The following is a 15,780-nucleotide window of genomic DNA, read 5'->3' on the forward strand; positions in this document are numbered from 1 at the left end:
AAGCTACTATGTGAAAAACGTCTTCCTCCAACGTTTTCCACATCCCACTTATACACGCGTGCTAATTACGCACGTTTTGCACATTCTGTCGTTCAATCCCATCAAGCCACACCCTCTCGCAAGTCCCAGCACCCTTTAATTCACCACCATTCTCACCTGGCCCAGCGAGCGGATGTATTCCCGCTCCGTATCGACCAGCTCCTGGATGACGAAACTCCTCTTTTTGAGCGCCTTCTGCTGCCGCGAGTTTTCCTCGTCCTCGTCCTCTGAGGAGCCGCCCTGCGCGCCGTCCGGCGCCGGGTCGGGCGGCTCGGCCCGCCCCGGAGGACCGTCACCCTCCGTGTGACCCTCCTAGGGAGAGAGGCGTTAGATACTCGTCAGATACACGTCAGATACAGGTCAGATACTCGCCGGATACACAGGATAACTGAGGTAAGCGGGTGCATCATTACACACAACCTTACATAGAACACACGTGAGGCAAGCTGGCGTTTTGTACAAACAAGCTAACGGTAGGGCATATGGTCGCTGAGGTAAGTACTAAAAATATCATACTTAGACACATGTCAGATGAGTTGCCTACGCAACGGCTTATAAACCGTTACACGTGTCTGGAATTACATCGCTGTGAGACATTCAAGTGCACATTGAACATGATGTCATACAAGGAAAAGCGGGCAGCTACACTAGTACTATCGTAAACAAGCGGGCCAACATGCAAACACTCGCAATCAGCATCATCTAAACATCACACCGTGCTTTTTACTAACGAGCCACCAGAAATTCCAATCATAACAAAACAAGGACAGATACACCGCCGCCACGGCAATGACACACTGCTGACACTGACACACTACATAGTCATACGAATATGACAATACAGACTCACAGCTGTCAGCACACATCACATAAACCACGCATAAAACCCGTAAGACCACATCAAAGTCTCGAACCAGGGCAACCGCGAAGGGTCCTCAAACACACTGATGCTCCAGACGGATACGCAATCAGAGCATCGGAGACAACTTAAGACACGGAGACAGAGCCGGAGACACTGACGGAAACGGGGCGAAGACACCCAAACGGGCCAGTTAGTCAGTCGTTCGCCGGCTACCTTGACACACATCGGCCGCGGACAGACCAAACACCGGCACACACACAGACCCAGAGTCGTGTAAATCACGGGATTGGCGAGTCACACAAACCGCCCCACGCTCCCCGTACACACTAAGTGACGACGCTCTCCATGCGGTGGCAAGCTCTCAACTGGACAGTGGACACCTCAGCCGAACAAGCCCGGCGGTAACGATAGGCAAAACGGATTGTCGAGCAGTGAGCCCACTTCATCCATCCCCGAGAGGGACGAGTGCGTTGATATTTAGTGTTTAACCTCGCACCGCCCGACTTCCATTGCCATGCCTAACCCCTCTTATCTACCAAAAAGAAGGAGTGTATATCGGCATCCGGCATCCGGTGGAGTTTCACAACACGTTTGGCCAACACCGTCGACAGAGCGATAGCAAACCGTCCGTACCGCACTGCGCCGTCAAACGAACGCCAGAAGGCGTCGTCAGTCGCCACAGCAGCACCAGGGCCCGTTCATACTCAGTCGCAGTCCACGGGTGTGTCCCGCTGTGTCCAGTAGCCAGCAACAAGCACTCGATGACGGCACGGGTCGTCTCCTCAGGTCGTTACACAGCCGTCCACCGGGCTCAGCCGCCGGCCCTGGCCGCTGAAGTCACCGCCAGTGACATCATCCGGCACTGACCCGCCGGATACAGCCTCCTCTGCCCACACTCCTCTCCTCTTTCCATGACTGGGAGCTGCAGTGATTGTTTATCTACATACGAGGCATCCGGTGAGTTTTGCAATAAACTTAGCCAACCATCCGATCACTCCAGTCACTTGGGGTTTGGTTTCTCATTCAAAGCGTCACCCTTTAGAAGCTACAGCCGTTATCTCTTCCCCTATTTTCAGCCAAAGTGAGCAAACCCCATCCTAGAACTGAGGTCACCCCTAGGTCACGTGCGGTGTCTCCAGGCAGGCGCACGTCCGTGGTCCACGGCCTCTCCATCAGGGCCAGGCGGCAGCGCGGCCCGACCCGGCTGACAGCGCCGTTGCCGTCAGCACCAAAGGAGTCGCGATCGATACAGACCCCGAGCCCGGCGAGCGAGGAACGGCGAGCGTCTGCAGTCGCTCGCCGACGAGGGCCGTACGTCGGCCCGACCATACCGTGGGCGGCCAACGACCATCACAGGCCGACCCCATTGAAATGGACGGCCCGCTGGGCGAAATAAAAGATTGGAGATCGAAATGCGCGGCAGATTGAATACGTACGAGGTTGAGACAGAAGTCTAATTTAGCGGACGGTTTGGAATAGCAAAATGGCATGCAACGGCTCCGGATTTTCCTCAGTCATCGAAATTCGTCTGAAATTTGTTTACTTAACCGAATATTTCGATGGTGACCCAGACGCCTCATGGGGACCACCTTCGAGGCGCATATCTCCAGATCCGTTATTTTGCAGCTGATTTTCTCCAGAGGTGGTCCAGGAGCTCTGAAGTCATCGCACAGCCCTTCTCACTATGTTGACCTCAGTGCCCTAGCGGATATCCAGTATCCACCCCTGGGAGTTGAACCTCCATTGCAGCCAACTAAATATCCCAGTAAGCTAGTATGCCAGTAAAAACCCTCTCACATTTCTTTCTATGTTCTTCCCAGCGATTACTGAGGTGTCCGGGGAGCCACCCCAGTGAACTGGACACCCTCCAACAGTTCCCCCCCCCCCAGCCTCCGGCCCCCGTCCAACACGTCAACTCGCGCCTCTCGGACCTCGATAAAGCAGTCGTCCGAGAATGAAGGCGGTCCGACGCCAACTCTGCCGCCGCCGACACTTTATTATAATTACATTCTGTCGAGGGATTAGCAGCTCTCGCGCTAAGTGAAGGCACATGAAGAAAGACCGACGAACTTGGCCATGGGCCAGTCGGGTCGGGTGGCATGAGGGCGATGGTGTCAAACCGTGACAGTCGAGATAGGGGCCGAATACCGGGAAAATGAGCGAGGAATCGAACATCGGATCTGTCGATTCTACATAACGACTACGCAAGCATTTATGAAATTTTAGTCAAAATTAACAGCATCGAACGTTACGCTTCGGTAAGCAGTAACAGCCCAATAACTTCGCAGGAGGCAGGGGACATCGCGATCGGCATGTATCCCGACTGTTACATGCAGCGACACCCTTCATACTCGTGACGTGCCGGACACGACTAGCATCACTGTCCTGACCACGCCCAGTCCAACGCCAGACCACGCCCCGTGCACCGCCAGACCACGCCCGCTCCGGCCGGACAGCGACATGAACAAATGACACCACTCACCTCCGAGACATACAAGGTAACGAACGGGGCCGCAGAGGCTCCGGCGCACCGGTCTGCATTCGAATTTGTCCGCCGAGATGCAAATCACGTCCTCATTAAAACCGCCGGCCTTAACTGACACACAGGGGTTCGCCTTGCACGCCTGTGAGCCGCTGTCAGCGTGTAAATTCTCCATTTCACGCCGTTGCACCACCGCGTGTTTACTGATTGGTCCACAGTGCGGCGACCTCAGGCCCACTGTGCGGCGGCCTCTGGCCCAGTGTGCGGTCTCTGCGCAGCGTTGACGTCAGCGGCCTGTCGTCGCCACGGTTTGTGCGCTCTCCGACGACAGGACGGCACTGTCCGTCCCACCGCGCCTCTACATACACACAGACCGAGGATGGAGGATGGGGTAGGTGTCCGTGCACACTGACGACGCTCGGCCGGCCTTTGAGAGGCCACGGCTGCCATTACGGTACTCGAACATCATCTTCACAATGAACATGCACCCCAGATAAATATGTACATCTGTTTGCGTACCTGTAGATACTTAAATAGACACCTTCATAATATAGGAATAGAAAAAAAAAAACACAAGCGCAGAATTCGCGCCTGGACACTCACACAGACGTCACAACTCAGACACCATAGAGCACCTCACATCATCCAGACAACGGCCATACAAATATACAGACAGTGGACTGTCATATCTCGAACCACAACAGAAGCTGGAGAGTTCGAGACACGACACCGATCCACGGAGAGCTCGTTGATTACAATGCACGGCCCGTGCGGCAGAGCCACCCGCCGCCGTCCTCCCCGGCCCTCCGCGCCGCCGGCGCTGCGTGTAATCCGGCGTGACTTGCAGTCGCCTGCCGACCTTCGGCACACAATACGATGTGCCGAGGAAAGTGAGCGAGCCAGCGCCGCGCGGACGGCGCAGAGGTCCCCGGGTCGGGTCGACACAGCGCCGGCGCCGAGACCGGTCAAAGTGGCCGGTATTTATTTTCGTTTCTAAGGCAGAGTGGCAGAGAGGTTTCGTTTCTGAACGCAGGGCGCCGCGCCGCCCTGGCAACCAGAGAGTGATTTATTATCACAGCTAAGACCTGCGTGTAGCTTTGAGCGCCAGCTCGCTTTAACCAGCTCTGACTGAAGCCACAGGCGCACCATCTCGCCTCCACAAAACCGCAGCCGACCTCACGCTCTCGAGCCGCACAAAGCAGCAGAACGAGACCGACCCCGTGACACACATCCTCATAGACACGTACGTACGTGCACGTAAACACGCGCGAGCTGTGTTATTCGGGGCTCAAACACTGCGTCACACCATGCAAAGCTCACTCATCCAACACTACAGCATTAAACACAGGTGAGAGGCACACGCAGAGCGAGCGACACACTGCTAACAACCATGCAGTGGCCGTCAGAAAAATGACCACCAGCTGAAAAAGGGCACGTCTGTCGGAGCGGGCGAGCAGTTGACCGCGGGGAGTGCAGTCTGGAGCCGGCGTGTCGCGGGATTCCGGACATTTCCGGGGCTCAGCCATGCAGCTGTGTGGGATCTATCATGCCGCGGCTCTCACTACAGCACACTGACAGTGAGGGGGGAGGGGGCACACGGGGAGGGGGTGGTTACCAGGCGCTGTTTGACCAGCTGCTCCAGCTCTGTGGCGGCGTGCTCGGCAGAGCTGCCGGCGGCCAGCTCCGGCTGAAAACCCGCCACGTCATACAGGTTAACGTCAAAAACCGACCACACAACGGTGAGCCCGGTACCCAGGGGTCCAGCGGTCAGCCTCCCACCAGAACTGCACAGCCAGCCAGTCAGCTAGTCCAGTCGGTGGTCAAGCCGCTGCCCGGATTGTCGAAGTCTAGCATTATAACAGACAGCATAACTCCCACACAGCTAGACAGGAGCCACAGCACGACCGTAAAACGCAACCCTACCGCCCCAATCGCCTCGCAGATCCGGCAAAGCCCGTCCCTCAACCCAGCGGCATACCACTACATCCTTCCCTTTATCACCACCTCGCCTCGACTCACCCCGTGTGCGGCGCCGTCTGTGACGGTGGCAGCCGGTCCGGCCACGGCCGCCGGGTCCTCCAGCACGCGCATCGGCGGCGGCAGCTCGGGCTCGTCCTGGTCGTCAGCAGCGGCGGCGGCGGCGGCGGCTCCCGGCTCGTCTGAGCTGGTGGCGCTGCCGCCCGACACCCGGTTACCCATCGAGCCGTCCACTCCCGCCTGAGGGCACAAAAATGGGGGGACGGTCAGTCACATACACAAATACAGGTGTGCCAGTCAGAAGGGGGTTTCTCCCGCCAGTCAGCACAAAAATGGAGGAACGGGTCAGTCACATACACCAATACAAGTGTGCCAGAGTTGGTCGGGGGTTCGGGCGTCACCGGCCAACGCAAGTCAGGGGGCAGGGTTAGACCAGACACGGGATTTAACACAACGACAATGATCATAGTTAAATGGATAAAACCCGTAAATTGAACTGCAATCGCAATGAGAGCCTAAAAGGTATCAGCTTTCGAAAAAGATACAGTCACAACTGTTTACCATACAATTGACCTAACAGTGAAAAACCCGCCGGAGTCAGGCGCGCCCGATGCCTCCGTGATTGCATCTCCTCCTCCAAACCGGTCGCGGCTGGCGGACACGACCCTGCAGGTGCATCTCGCCGCCCTATACATCTGCATACACATCATCGCGCTCCATCATACATGTGTAATGGTATGCATGTTTGAGCGGCCGGGGCCGTGCGGCGGCGGTCAGGCGGTGAGGCTGTGACCTCAAGGGACGGGAGAGGACCGTGGAGCCCCTGCCGGCCCAGTGGACACAGACACTAATCAGACTGACACGGCGCGGGATGGACGACGATGACCGACCGTTCGGGGAGGAGGAGGTTCGGGAAGACGCTGTGCCGCAGCCCCTGAGGACAGTGGACGCTTCGCGGAACTCAGAGGGCCCCTCGTGGCATTCTCCACCAGGCCCTTGATAGGACAAGATCGATCGATCTGATATACCTATAGATCAGGGAAGTCAAACAGCCCGCCGTACAAACATCGCCAACAGGACATGCCAATCCCTGCCCGTAACCTTGGAGTTACCTCTCAACCTGTCACCTCTCAACATCTATCGATTGTCTCTTTGCTTTTCTCATTTTCCCATAAAATTACTTCTAACATCAGCTCACCAAAACCACCGCTGACAAACCCAAACAAAGCTACGACCGATCACGCTCCAGCCCGTATTGCACCGCCCGTTCGCTGCTCCGACCGGCCGTGTTACCGTCCCACGCCGAGCGCCCTGCAGCAGCCAGCCAGCGATCAACAGACGAGCGGCGGGCGAGGCATCGACCCAGCGGCGGCCGGCTGGCCGCGCTGCACTCAGCGACCAAACAGACGGCGCTCAACAGCGGCGCCGGCACGCGACGGTACGGCGGGCTCACAGCCGGGGTGGCGAGTTTAGATTGAATTCAGAGTTATGGCCAAACAGTAAACACGTCTGCGATATTGCAAAGGACGAAAATAAGGAGCAAATGATTTGACACGCCACTGAGACACGCAGCGTATCCACTATCCATAGCGAGACAATATCTGCAGCGCCCATCTTACAGCAACGAAATTGAGAAAACCGCGTGAACTTGTACTTTTTCAGCATGAATCGACTTCTTCCTCCATCAGATATCACCTTCTCAACTGATCCTGCATTTCCTACCCAGCTTCTTCTGACTTCACACTCGAATACCAAACACCCCACAAAAGCAACAACGGTGAAGGAGCTGAGAGGAGGCGTCTGTTTGTTCGCCACCTGTTGCCGGCTCGTGGTGACGGTTGCACCGCGGCTCGCTAGTTTGACCGTTCCCAGCCGAGCAGAGGTGTTTGTGCGAGCCTGACGCAGTATCCGTGTTGTGGTGACCGCAGTAACAGAGACCAGGCTGGCAGCCTGCAGCGGGGTTCCATCACTGGACGCTGTCACCGGGCTGCAGAGGGGCAGAGGCGGACGCAGCGGAGGCTGCAGGGATGGGAGCAGGGCAGAGTTCGTTGGTAGGCACAGATTAGAGTATCTACAGGAGGGAGATCAGAGCCTCACAGTGAAATCAGAGTCAGCAAAGAAGGGAAGTGCGAAAGGCAACTGTAACGCCTCCTCAAACCCACATCAAACTTCAAGGGTCCTGACTGACGGAAAACAGCAAATCTTCGCATATTCGGGAGGGAAGGCTGATCGACTGACTGATCGTTTTGCGTAGGTATGACGAACACACGCAAATTACGTAACCACACCGCAAAATGCAGCTCAAAAGCACATTGAGAGGCCATCACAATGATTAAACATATATCGAAATCCTAGGGTGCGTTCGGAGAGCGCGGAATATTCCCCGTCATCGTGAAAATTCCCCGTGTTGCGTTCGGAGAGGGACATTCCATACCGCCAATTTCAAGGATCGGCGCTACTGCGCCAAGTTGAGTTCGTGGGATTTTGTTTGGGTTACTTGGGTTGGCCCAGTGCAAGTAGTTGGATGGTGTGTGACAGCGTTGATTGATATTGATTTTCTACACCTACAACTAAGAAAAATCACAATTATTTTCAAAAAGTCCCATCTGTACTGTGCCCCCCAACCCCCCCCCCCCCACCCCAAACACACACAACACAACACTTCAAATTATCGTTTTCATTGCTTCAGAGGACAATCGCACAACTGAGGAAGCATTATCAATTGTTGGATTTGCAATAAAACTGATCAGGGTGGAAACAAACGCAAGAAATATCCATTTATATTCAATAATATACTCACTCGAGCATATTGATGGGCGCCGCCATCTTGACGGGAACGACGCGTGAGATGCTTTTTAGATTCCGCGCTTTCCGCGTCCGTTCCGCGGAACTTTCCCCCGGGAATCGCTCTCCGAACGGCACATTCGGCGGAAATTTCATGCCGGCGTGGAATATTCCCCGGGAATCTGCCTCTCCGAACGCACCCCTAGTCTTAGCCGACGTGACCACAGTCCAGCCGCAACAGCCAGGTCCGCAGCGAACGCCGCGGGTCGCTGGTCGCCCATCTCGGCAGAGGACGGGAGGAACGGCCGGCAGAGTGCCGGAGCGCCGCAAAAGGCCGTCTCTGGCTGGCAAGGTCGCTCGGCGTCTTCACACATTTACATATCAATTGGTGGCACGGCCGGCGCGATGCAGCGAGCAGGCAGGGACCGTCCGGGAATGGCAGAGACGGCGCACGCTCGCCAGTCGAGACCGTAAGTGGAGAGAACGGCGGACAGAGAAGGAGGAGGGAGAGGGGAAAGATGGAGAGGGGCTGAACGAGAAATGAAGAAAGGTGGAGATGAGAGCCGCTTACAAAAAAGGGGCGAGAGAGACAGACAGGAGGACACAAAATAGAAAAGGAGAGAGAGAGAGAGAGAGAGAGAGAGAGAGAGAGAGAGAGAGAGAGAGAGAGAGAGAGAGAGAGAGAGAGAGAGAGAGAGAGAGAGAGAGAGAGAGAGAGAGAGAGAGAGAGAGAGAGAGAGAGAGAGAGGAGAGAGGAGATAGGGAGAGAGGGACAGAGTGACAGAGCGAGAGCGCGTCGCCCGGCGGCAGCTCATTAGAGACTATTATCGACAACTAGCGCGCGGCACCTGCGTCCTGAGTCAGCGCCGGCACACGCCGAGAGAGCTGTCACAGCTGAGAGGGCCAGTCGCAGCCGTCAGCGGCCGCGCTGTCACAGCCCAGCTCATCACCGGCGGCTGATGTCACAGCTGAGAGGGCCAGTCGCAGCCGTCGGCGGCCGCGCTGTCACAGCCCAGCTCATCACCGGCGGCGCCGCCAGCTGGGCTGTCGCAGCCAGCAGCTGCGGCGGCACACTGGTGACCGAGCCCGTCCCGTCCGGGTGGGGTTCGTACAGCTGGGTCAGCCGGCATCGGGTGCCGGCCGCAGTGAGGGCGGGATGGCGACATCCAGAGGACCATCCCCGGCTCTGTCACGAATGAAGCTCCAACCGACAATGTGACACCAAACCGAGATAAGCCCTGGTCTCGCACTGGAGACGCCGACTGGCCGAGGCCGATGGCTGAGTCTGCTGAGGACCGGTCACACTTGCAGGCCGGTGGCTGACGGTCTGCCTAGGACCGGGCTCTCTCGGAGGCCAGTACAGACCCTGGCCGCCCGCCGTGCCGACACCGCGCGCCGGGGCTTTACTAGCTCGGCGACCCGCAGCGAGGAGGGGGGAGGTATAAACTCGGCACCGAGAGACGCCCGCGCCACGGGTCCGGGACGAAACGAGCTGACAATATCCAGCCGACATGATGGTGCAGTGTTAGTGCGGAGAGGAACGCATGTTTACGTACGATACACTAGATCAATGCAAAGCTTCTCATTTAAATCGCAACGCAGCAATAAATTAAGTCAAAAATTGATCCTTACCATTCGTCAACTAGCCACCGCGGCATTGTTTGCCGATCAGCTTCATTGTTCTATCCACAGTAACCACTTCAATAAGCGTCAGACCTGACACTGCATGATATCTCCAATCGCACTATATACTCGGCAAAGGCATTGGAGGTGCTGCCGTCACATGCAGACCCGCTACCTCAATACTGCGGCGCGCTCAAGAGGACACGAGTCCTTGGTACAAGTTCCAAACATCTTACTGCTAAACGGAAACCGTCCCTTCCGGTGTCCCTTCCCCACTACATCCTCGCTCAGGCGTCCACAAACGCGACAGGAAGCCGAACGATAGCTCACCATCCCAACATCCTGCCTGACCTCCGGTCTATACTATCTGGAAGCAGCTGAGCCCCAAAACCACACTGTTCGCCGGTCGGACGGCGGGCGGCACGGGTGTCGGGCACTCCGCAGCTCGTGGGGTCACCGAGCGGCGACCCCGGGTCACCGGCGTCTGCCACTTTCACTGGTCGTCGTCGGCACCTCGGCGGCCGGCCGACTCTTCTTCGCCTCTCTCCGACAGAAATCGTGTCACTGCGCCGAAAACGTCGAACGCCAGTCCAGCCGTCGATAGCTACTAGCTAACCAGCAGTATGACCCCTGTTGTCAGACTCAGCGCAGCTGCTTCGAGCACAGCGCGCCCTACCGCTCAGACGATAACGTCTCGACCTTGAGCATGGCATACCGCACTTGGCACAGGCGAACGCCCAGCCGGCCACAGCGGTGAGAGAATACTTCAGCGGTTAGGGCAAGACGATCCAAGTGCAACAATATCCTCATTAAAAACTGTCAGAATAAGAGGTAGTTTGATGCTTGATCATGCTCAAATATAAATATTTGCACTCAAACCATGGTTTGAGTGAAAAGAGTGGTACCACTCTTTTCAGTCACAGGAATCTTTAAATCGACACTCGGTCCGTTGCGTAACAGTGCATGCAAGTGCCGCCGCCATAGGACAGAGAAAGCGAGTGCAGCAGGGACACCGGGAGCAGAGGCGACAAGGGGTTCCTTTGTGATCAAAATTCACAACACCGGTCATCTGATCGGCGGTACCTTATTCGATTCACCACCGTATCCCGAATTCAGAAGCCTATACCATACTGAAACTTACTAAAAATTCGGAAACAACATCTATCACAGAATATCACAGTACCGTTTGCAGCAACGATTTCACAGTATACGAGCTAGTCTCGCTGACCCCAGCAGCGGCTCGCGGTAAACAGTAGTGGCCCACTCTTTGTATACGAGTATATAGGCGGACCCCGAAAAGTTTCTAAGCGGTTCCGAAGTCCCTGAGAGTTGAGACGTATCCAAGCACCTCCCCGACTGAGCACCCTTCTAAAGAACGTCACCATCTCGGTGTCTCTCCATCCATCTCGCAGACTTGACTCGGGCGGTGTCGAAGCAGGTCCCGACCGCGCTGCGCGGCTCGCTCGGCCGGGACCGCACAGGCCGGCGCCCCGCCGGGCCGCTCACATTAGCTCGACACCCAGCTGTCAGACGAAGCTTTATGGCCGGCCCCGCTCTCCGCCGCGCCGAGCTCCGTATCTATGTAGGTATGTAGTATGTACATCGCGCCAGGCCGGCGGCGGCGAGTCACAGGCATGCCTGGCGCGGAGTGAAGCCCGCTCCGCTGCACTCGCTGTCGGAGGGAGGGTTTGCGAGGACGCCAGGCCTGGGCCTCCACCCTCTGACGATCAGGGGACCGTCTGAGACACTGCTGCACTCACTGCAGCCACAAAACTGACTTCACGAGCAGACGACAAGGGGACCCGCCCTCTGCTACTGTATGCACCCAATGCAGTAGCTCAGTGGCCGGACAGAAACCCGACTCTGCGTAGGTCGGCGTCAGATCAGTGAGAATGATGGGGACGACGCGGGGATCCTGAAGGCTGGGTGGGGCGTGGGACGCGCCCATTTAGGATACCAAATTTGTAGGTGAGGCGTCGTTAAGAGCCGTTTGATTTGTGGCCTAGAGATACCGCGAGATAAAGCCAACCATTGCGAAAACTAAGCCCCTTAAAATTAGCAAGGTTTAAAGCACAAGTGAAATGACCAAATCCGTTTTAGACGCAACATTTGCACCGAATTCAATCCATGTCCTCGACAGAGCAGTCACAACACAGCTTTCTGAGCCACCGACCAAATCACCGCTCCGTCTACCCGCCCCTCCCCGGCTGTCTGGGCGGCACCAGCTGCCTCGCCAGCCGACCCAACGACTTCAGCAAAACGACCGGCGGCCGCAAAAAGGCTGTGTCGGCCCGTGGCGCGCGCGGGCGGGCCACCGCCGCCAGCCGGGTCGGACGGCCACTTGGCAGGCGGCGCACGTTCGGCGGCACGGCGCGGCCGGCCGCGTATGGCTCGCCGCCGATATGGGAGGGTACGGCCGCCGCCATGGACCGGGGTCCGAGTTGGAGCTGGCACACACAACAGTCCGACGGCGGAGAAGTGTTGTTCAGACGCAGAAGGCAAACGGGACTGACCCTGGAGCTTTATCCACAGAGGGACTCACCAGGGGAGAATTCACGTCATGCAAACAAAACGCTCTACTGCGAAGTTCGCGGGGGTCAGCCAAAGACGATCCATCACACCCCAGTGTGACTACTCGGGCATTCATGGTGAGTAAGCACTGTGCGTCTAAAGCTGGAAAACCCCAACCGACGTGCATGGTAAACACAAATCACCATCCTACAGCTTATCGAACAAATCAGCGGAAACGATTAAACTCCACCTTAAAAGCCTATCAAACACGTGAGCGGAAACGACCTAACCCGAAGTCCATGAAGCAACCTCAGTTGACGGTGGGTCGGCGTTTTCGCGAACCGTCAAGGCGTGTGTCAGACGTAAGCTTTAGGCTGCACTACGACGGCCTTCCCAGTTCCGTGGCGTCGGAAATCACGGGAACACCTTGTCGCCGTCCCGGAAAGTCAAACAGGTGCTGCGCTATCATCCCGGCTGGCGGCAGCGGGCGGTGGGGGATGCCTGACGCACCGGGCGCGGTGGCGTTTAACAGTAAACGATTACTCACATGGATCGGCGCGATAAGCGTGCCGGGGCGGCGGTATCCAATATGGGGAGGCCCACGCGCGCGGCCGACACGCCCGTCCATCTCCATACACGTCGGCGCGGCCACGTCTGCCGATAATACGGCACGCCCCGGGCCAATCCCCGAGCGGCGCTCGGCCGAATGGCCTCATCAGCCGGCGGGCGCGCGGACCGGCCGCCGGCGGCCACAGAGTGTCCTCCGGCGATCGGTCCATAGGTCAGCCGTCAGCACATCGGCGTCCGTCGGTCAGCCGTCAGCAGAGCAGCAGTCGATCGGCCAGCCATCAGCACATAAGTCCGTCGGTCACTGCAGTCAGCCAGCAGCACGGCAGCGTCCAGAGGTCAGCGGTCAGCACAGCGGAGTCCGTCGGTCAGCCGTCAGCGGTCAGCACAGCGACGTCCGTCAGTCAGCACAGCGGAGTACGTCGGCCAGCCGCCGCGGAACCCACCGTATGGAGAACAAACTGCCACTGAATCTACGGCCGTCCTCCAACAATAATGCAACCACCAATGTCAACAGTTGGTCGATGACTGAACGACACCCCTCTGCACAGTGGCGGCAGCTGTAAAAGCAGCCTCTTCACCAGCCGAGCGGCGCCAAAGCTGTCCTCAGAGGCGCCGCTGTGCAGGTTGGCTAAACGTCTCCCTGTCAGCGCGTCCGTGACAGGCCCACCGGACAAACTGGGCGACCAAAATGGTCTGACTGACTGGTCACCGTGTCGTGCTGGCCCCAAAACATCGCCTTCGTCCTCGACACGTCCATATACCGCACCTGCCGACATGCACTTACAACTAACCGCTCTTGGCTACAGAATGCCGAATGCAGATGCGACGACTCCCAACAGTGGTGCACTGTAAGGGAACCATGTCATCAGTCAGCCCGTCTGGCCCGAGCGCCCGCCCGACCGAGCGACCGTTTATCCGTCTGACCTTCTGTTATTCATTAGCTCCAGACCGAGCGACGGGTTTCGGTCCGAAACCAACGACTGCCAGCGCAGCGAACCGCTCCCGTGCGCTCCTTCTCAAGAGTTACACAGGCGGCAGGGAACGGCTGATCCACCGGTTCTGCCCCGACCAGCTACACCGCTCCTGGCCTGGGTGAACACCGGACGTGTCTACGTAAAACAAGAGGCCCAGCCGCCCATCTCATCCTATTCCAGACCGTTTGGCAGCTAATGAAGCGAATGCTCCATTTATTCACATGAGATGCAAAGCTGAAGCGTAAAATATCACGTAATTCAAGACAGATGCATGGTTGGAATCGAGATGTTACCTAACAACAGGATGTCGGATTATGCGTCATCAGAAGATACGAGCACGCCGCGTTTAATCTTTATTGCGGCAATAATCTTTGCACAATATCTTACTCAATCAAGCCCAAATCGTAAGTGACATCATATAGAAGCCGCTGAAAAATCATACAATCTCTGTGCAAAACCATACAGTTCTGCACAAAAAGGCTGGAATAGACTCGTAGCTCATCAGCACGGCCATGCTCGCTGCCTAGCTGCGCGACCGGACCGAGGGAGCCATCCTGCCGTCCGCCCCCGAGAGCCGTCTGACCTGACCGGGGGCAGCGCCTCTGAGACTGATGAGGGTAATAACGAGAGGCCGATGGGAACCGGGATGTGTGGGCGAGGACGTGCCCTGACGACACACGCAGAGCCGAGAGCCAGTGCGCGGCGGGTGGCAACTTCGAGCAGCAGTTGGTGGGTCCGACCCGGGCCGTGGGTCAGTCGAGACGCACAGAAAGCTGTCGGGTCCGGTCGTGGTGCGGTCCGTATCGTTCACCGGGTACAAGTGGTACACAAAGTACGAACGAAACACGAGATACCGTGCGGTCGTACACGGATCTGCACTTGGCCGATTGGGAGAGAGACTTCGGCAGAGAGGGTACACACACGCTGTGGCGGCCGTCGCTGTCGGGGTGGCAGCAGCGTTCCTTGAACCGACGTCGCTCGCAGGTGTCTAAACCTGGACGCGAATACACCCGCCAGCGTCCGTCGGGTTCGTCCCACATGACCGCCCGCTCGACGACCGACGACGCTCTCCGTTGACCCTCAGACCGCCAGCGGCACCCAGCTAACGACCTGCGCGCGCCCACCGGCCGAAACCCGAGCCGCCGCCGGCCCGCCCGACGGCCCAGACCGCCAGCATACGGCGCAGAAATGCGGCCATTAGGTAACTCCATACACAGCGCACGCGTCCATTCTGTGCTGCCGCAGATGGCAACAGAAGGCTCGGGAGATATGGGCGTCACTATCACCCTCTACGACCCCCATTCTGTCCAGAGAACGACGCCGAGCGCGTCGGGCCGCGATATCGGCGGCACCCGAGGCGGCGGTATCGGGACCGCAGGCCCGGGGCGAGGCAGCCCAGCCTCCTGAGAGGCTCTGAGCAGAGTCGGCCGTCAGAGAACTCTGGGAAAACAGTCTGAGAACGGTGGCTGGAACAAGAAAATGCACAGCACCAGCATTGATCGGTGGACGGCGGCCGGCCCACGGGACAGGGCACGACCGGCCAGACCGTGCCAACCGCCGCGGCCCGCCCCACGACCGGCGCGGCATTCACAATCGGCCGGGGCTGACAGAGGAGTCACGACACCGGCCCGCCTGTCGGACAGGCCCGCCCGCCCGTGTGGAGCCCCAGAGAGGAGCCCGTCCCAACCACGCGTGACAGACCGGCCGAGCACTCACACAGGCACAGCTGCACACTGCGCTGTAACGACGAAGATAGACGCTGAATGGAATGCTACGTATAATGATGTAATAACATTCAGCAAGCGCAGTCGGTGAACGCAGCTTCGCAATAATACAACGGGGAGCATTAGCGACAACTCATTAGCGCAGCAGCCGAGTACAATGGACAGTTGAAAGCAAACAGCAGTTCAGGTTCCATCCCCACCTGCTCTAACCAATGACATAAGCGGCCGGCTCTC

At 57.6% G+C, this 15,780-nt stretch overlaps 1 protein-coding gene across 1 annotated transcript in view; it reads right to left on the reverse strand.

Annotated features, from left to right (window-relative positions):
* LOC122386626 (kalirin-like) overlaps nt 1–15,780 on the reverse strand; it is a gene marked incomplete at its 5' end in the record, with an annotated part of 54,217 nt that overhangs the window by 16,921 nt on the left and 21,516 nt on the right. The window contains 3 exons of the mRNA XM_043375988.1: nt 157–351; nt 4,999–5,070; nt 5,403–5,600. Of these exons, the coding sequence (XP_043231923.1) occupies nt 157–351; nt 4,999–5,070; nt 5,403–5,600 (465 nt within the window). The remainder of the gene's footprint in view (nt 1–156; nt 352–4,998; nt 5,071–5,402; nt 5,601–15,780) is intronic.

The sequence above is a fragment of the Amphibalanus amphitrite genome, unplaced genomic scaffold (assembly GCF_019059575.1).
Source record: "Amphibalanus amphitrite isolate SeventyFive unplaced genomic scaffold, NRLGWU_Aamphi_draft 000257F_arrow, whole genome shotgun sequence".
Lineage (NCBI taxonomy): Eukaryota > Metazoa > Arthropoda > Thecostraca > Balanomorpha > Balanidae > Amphibalanus > Amphibalanus amphitrite.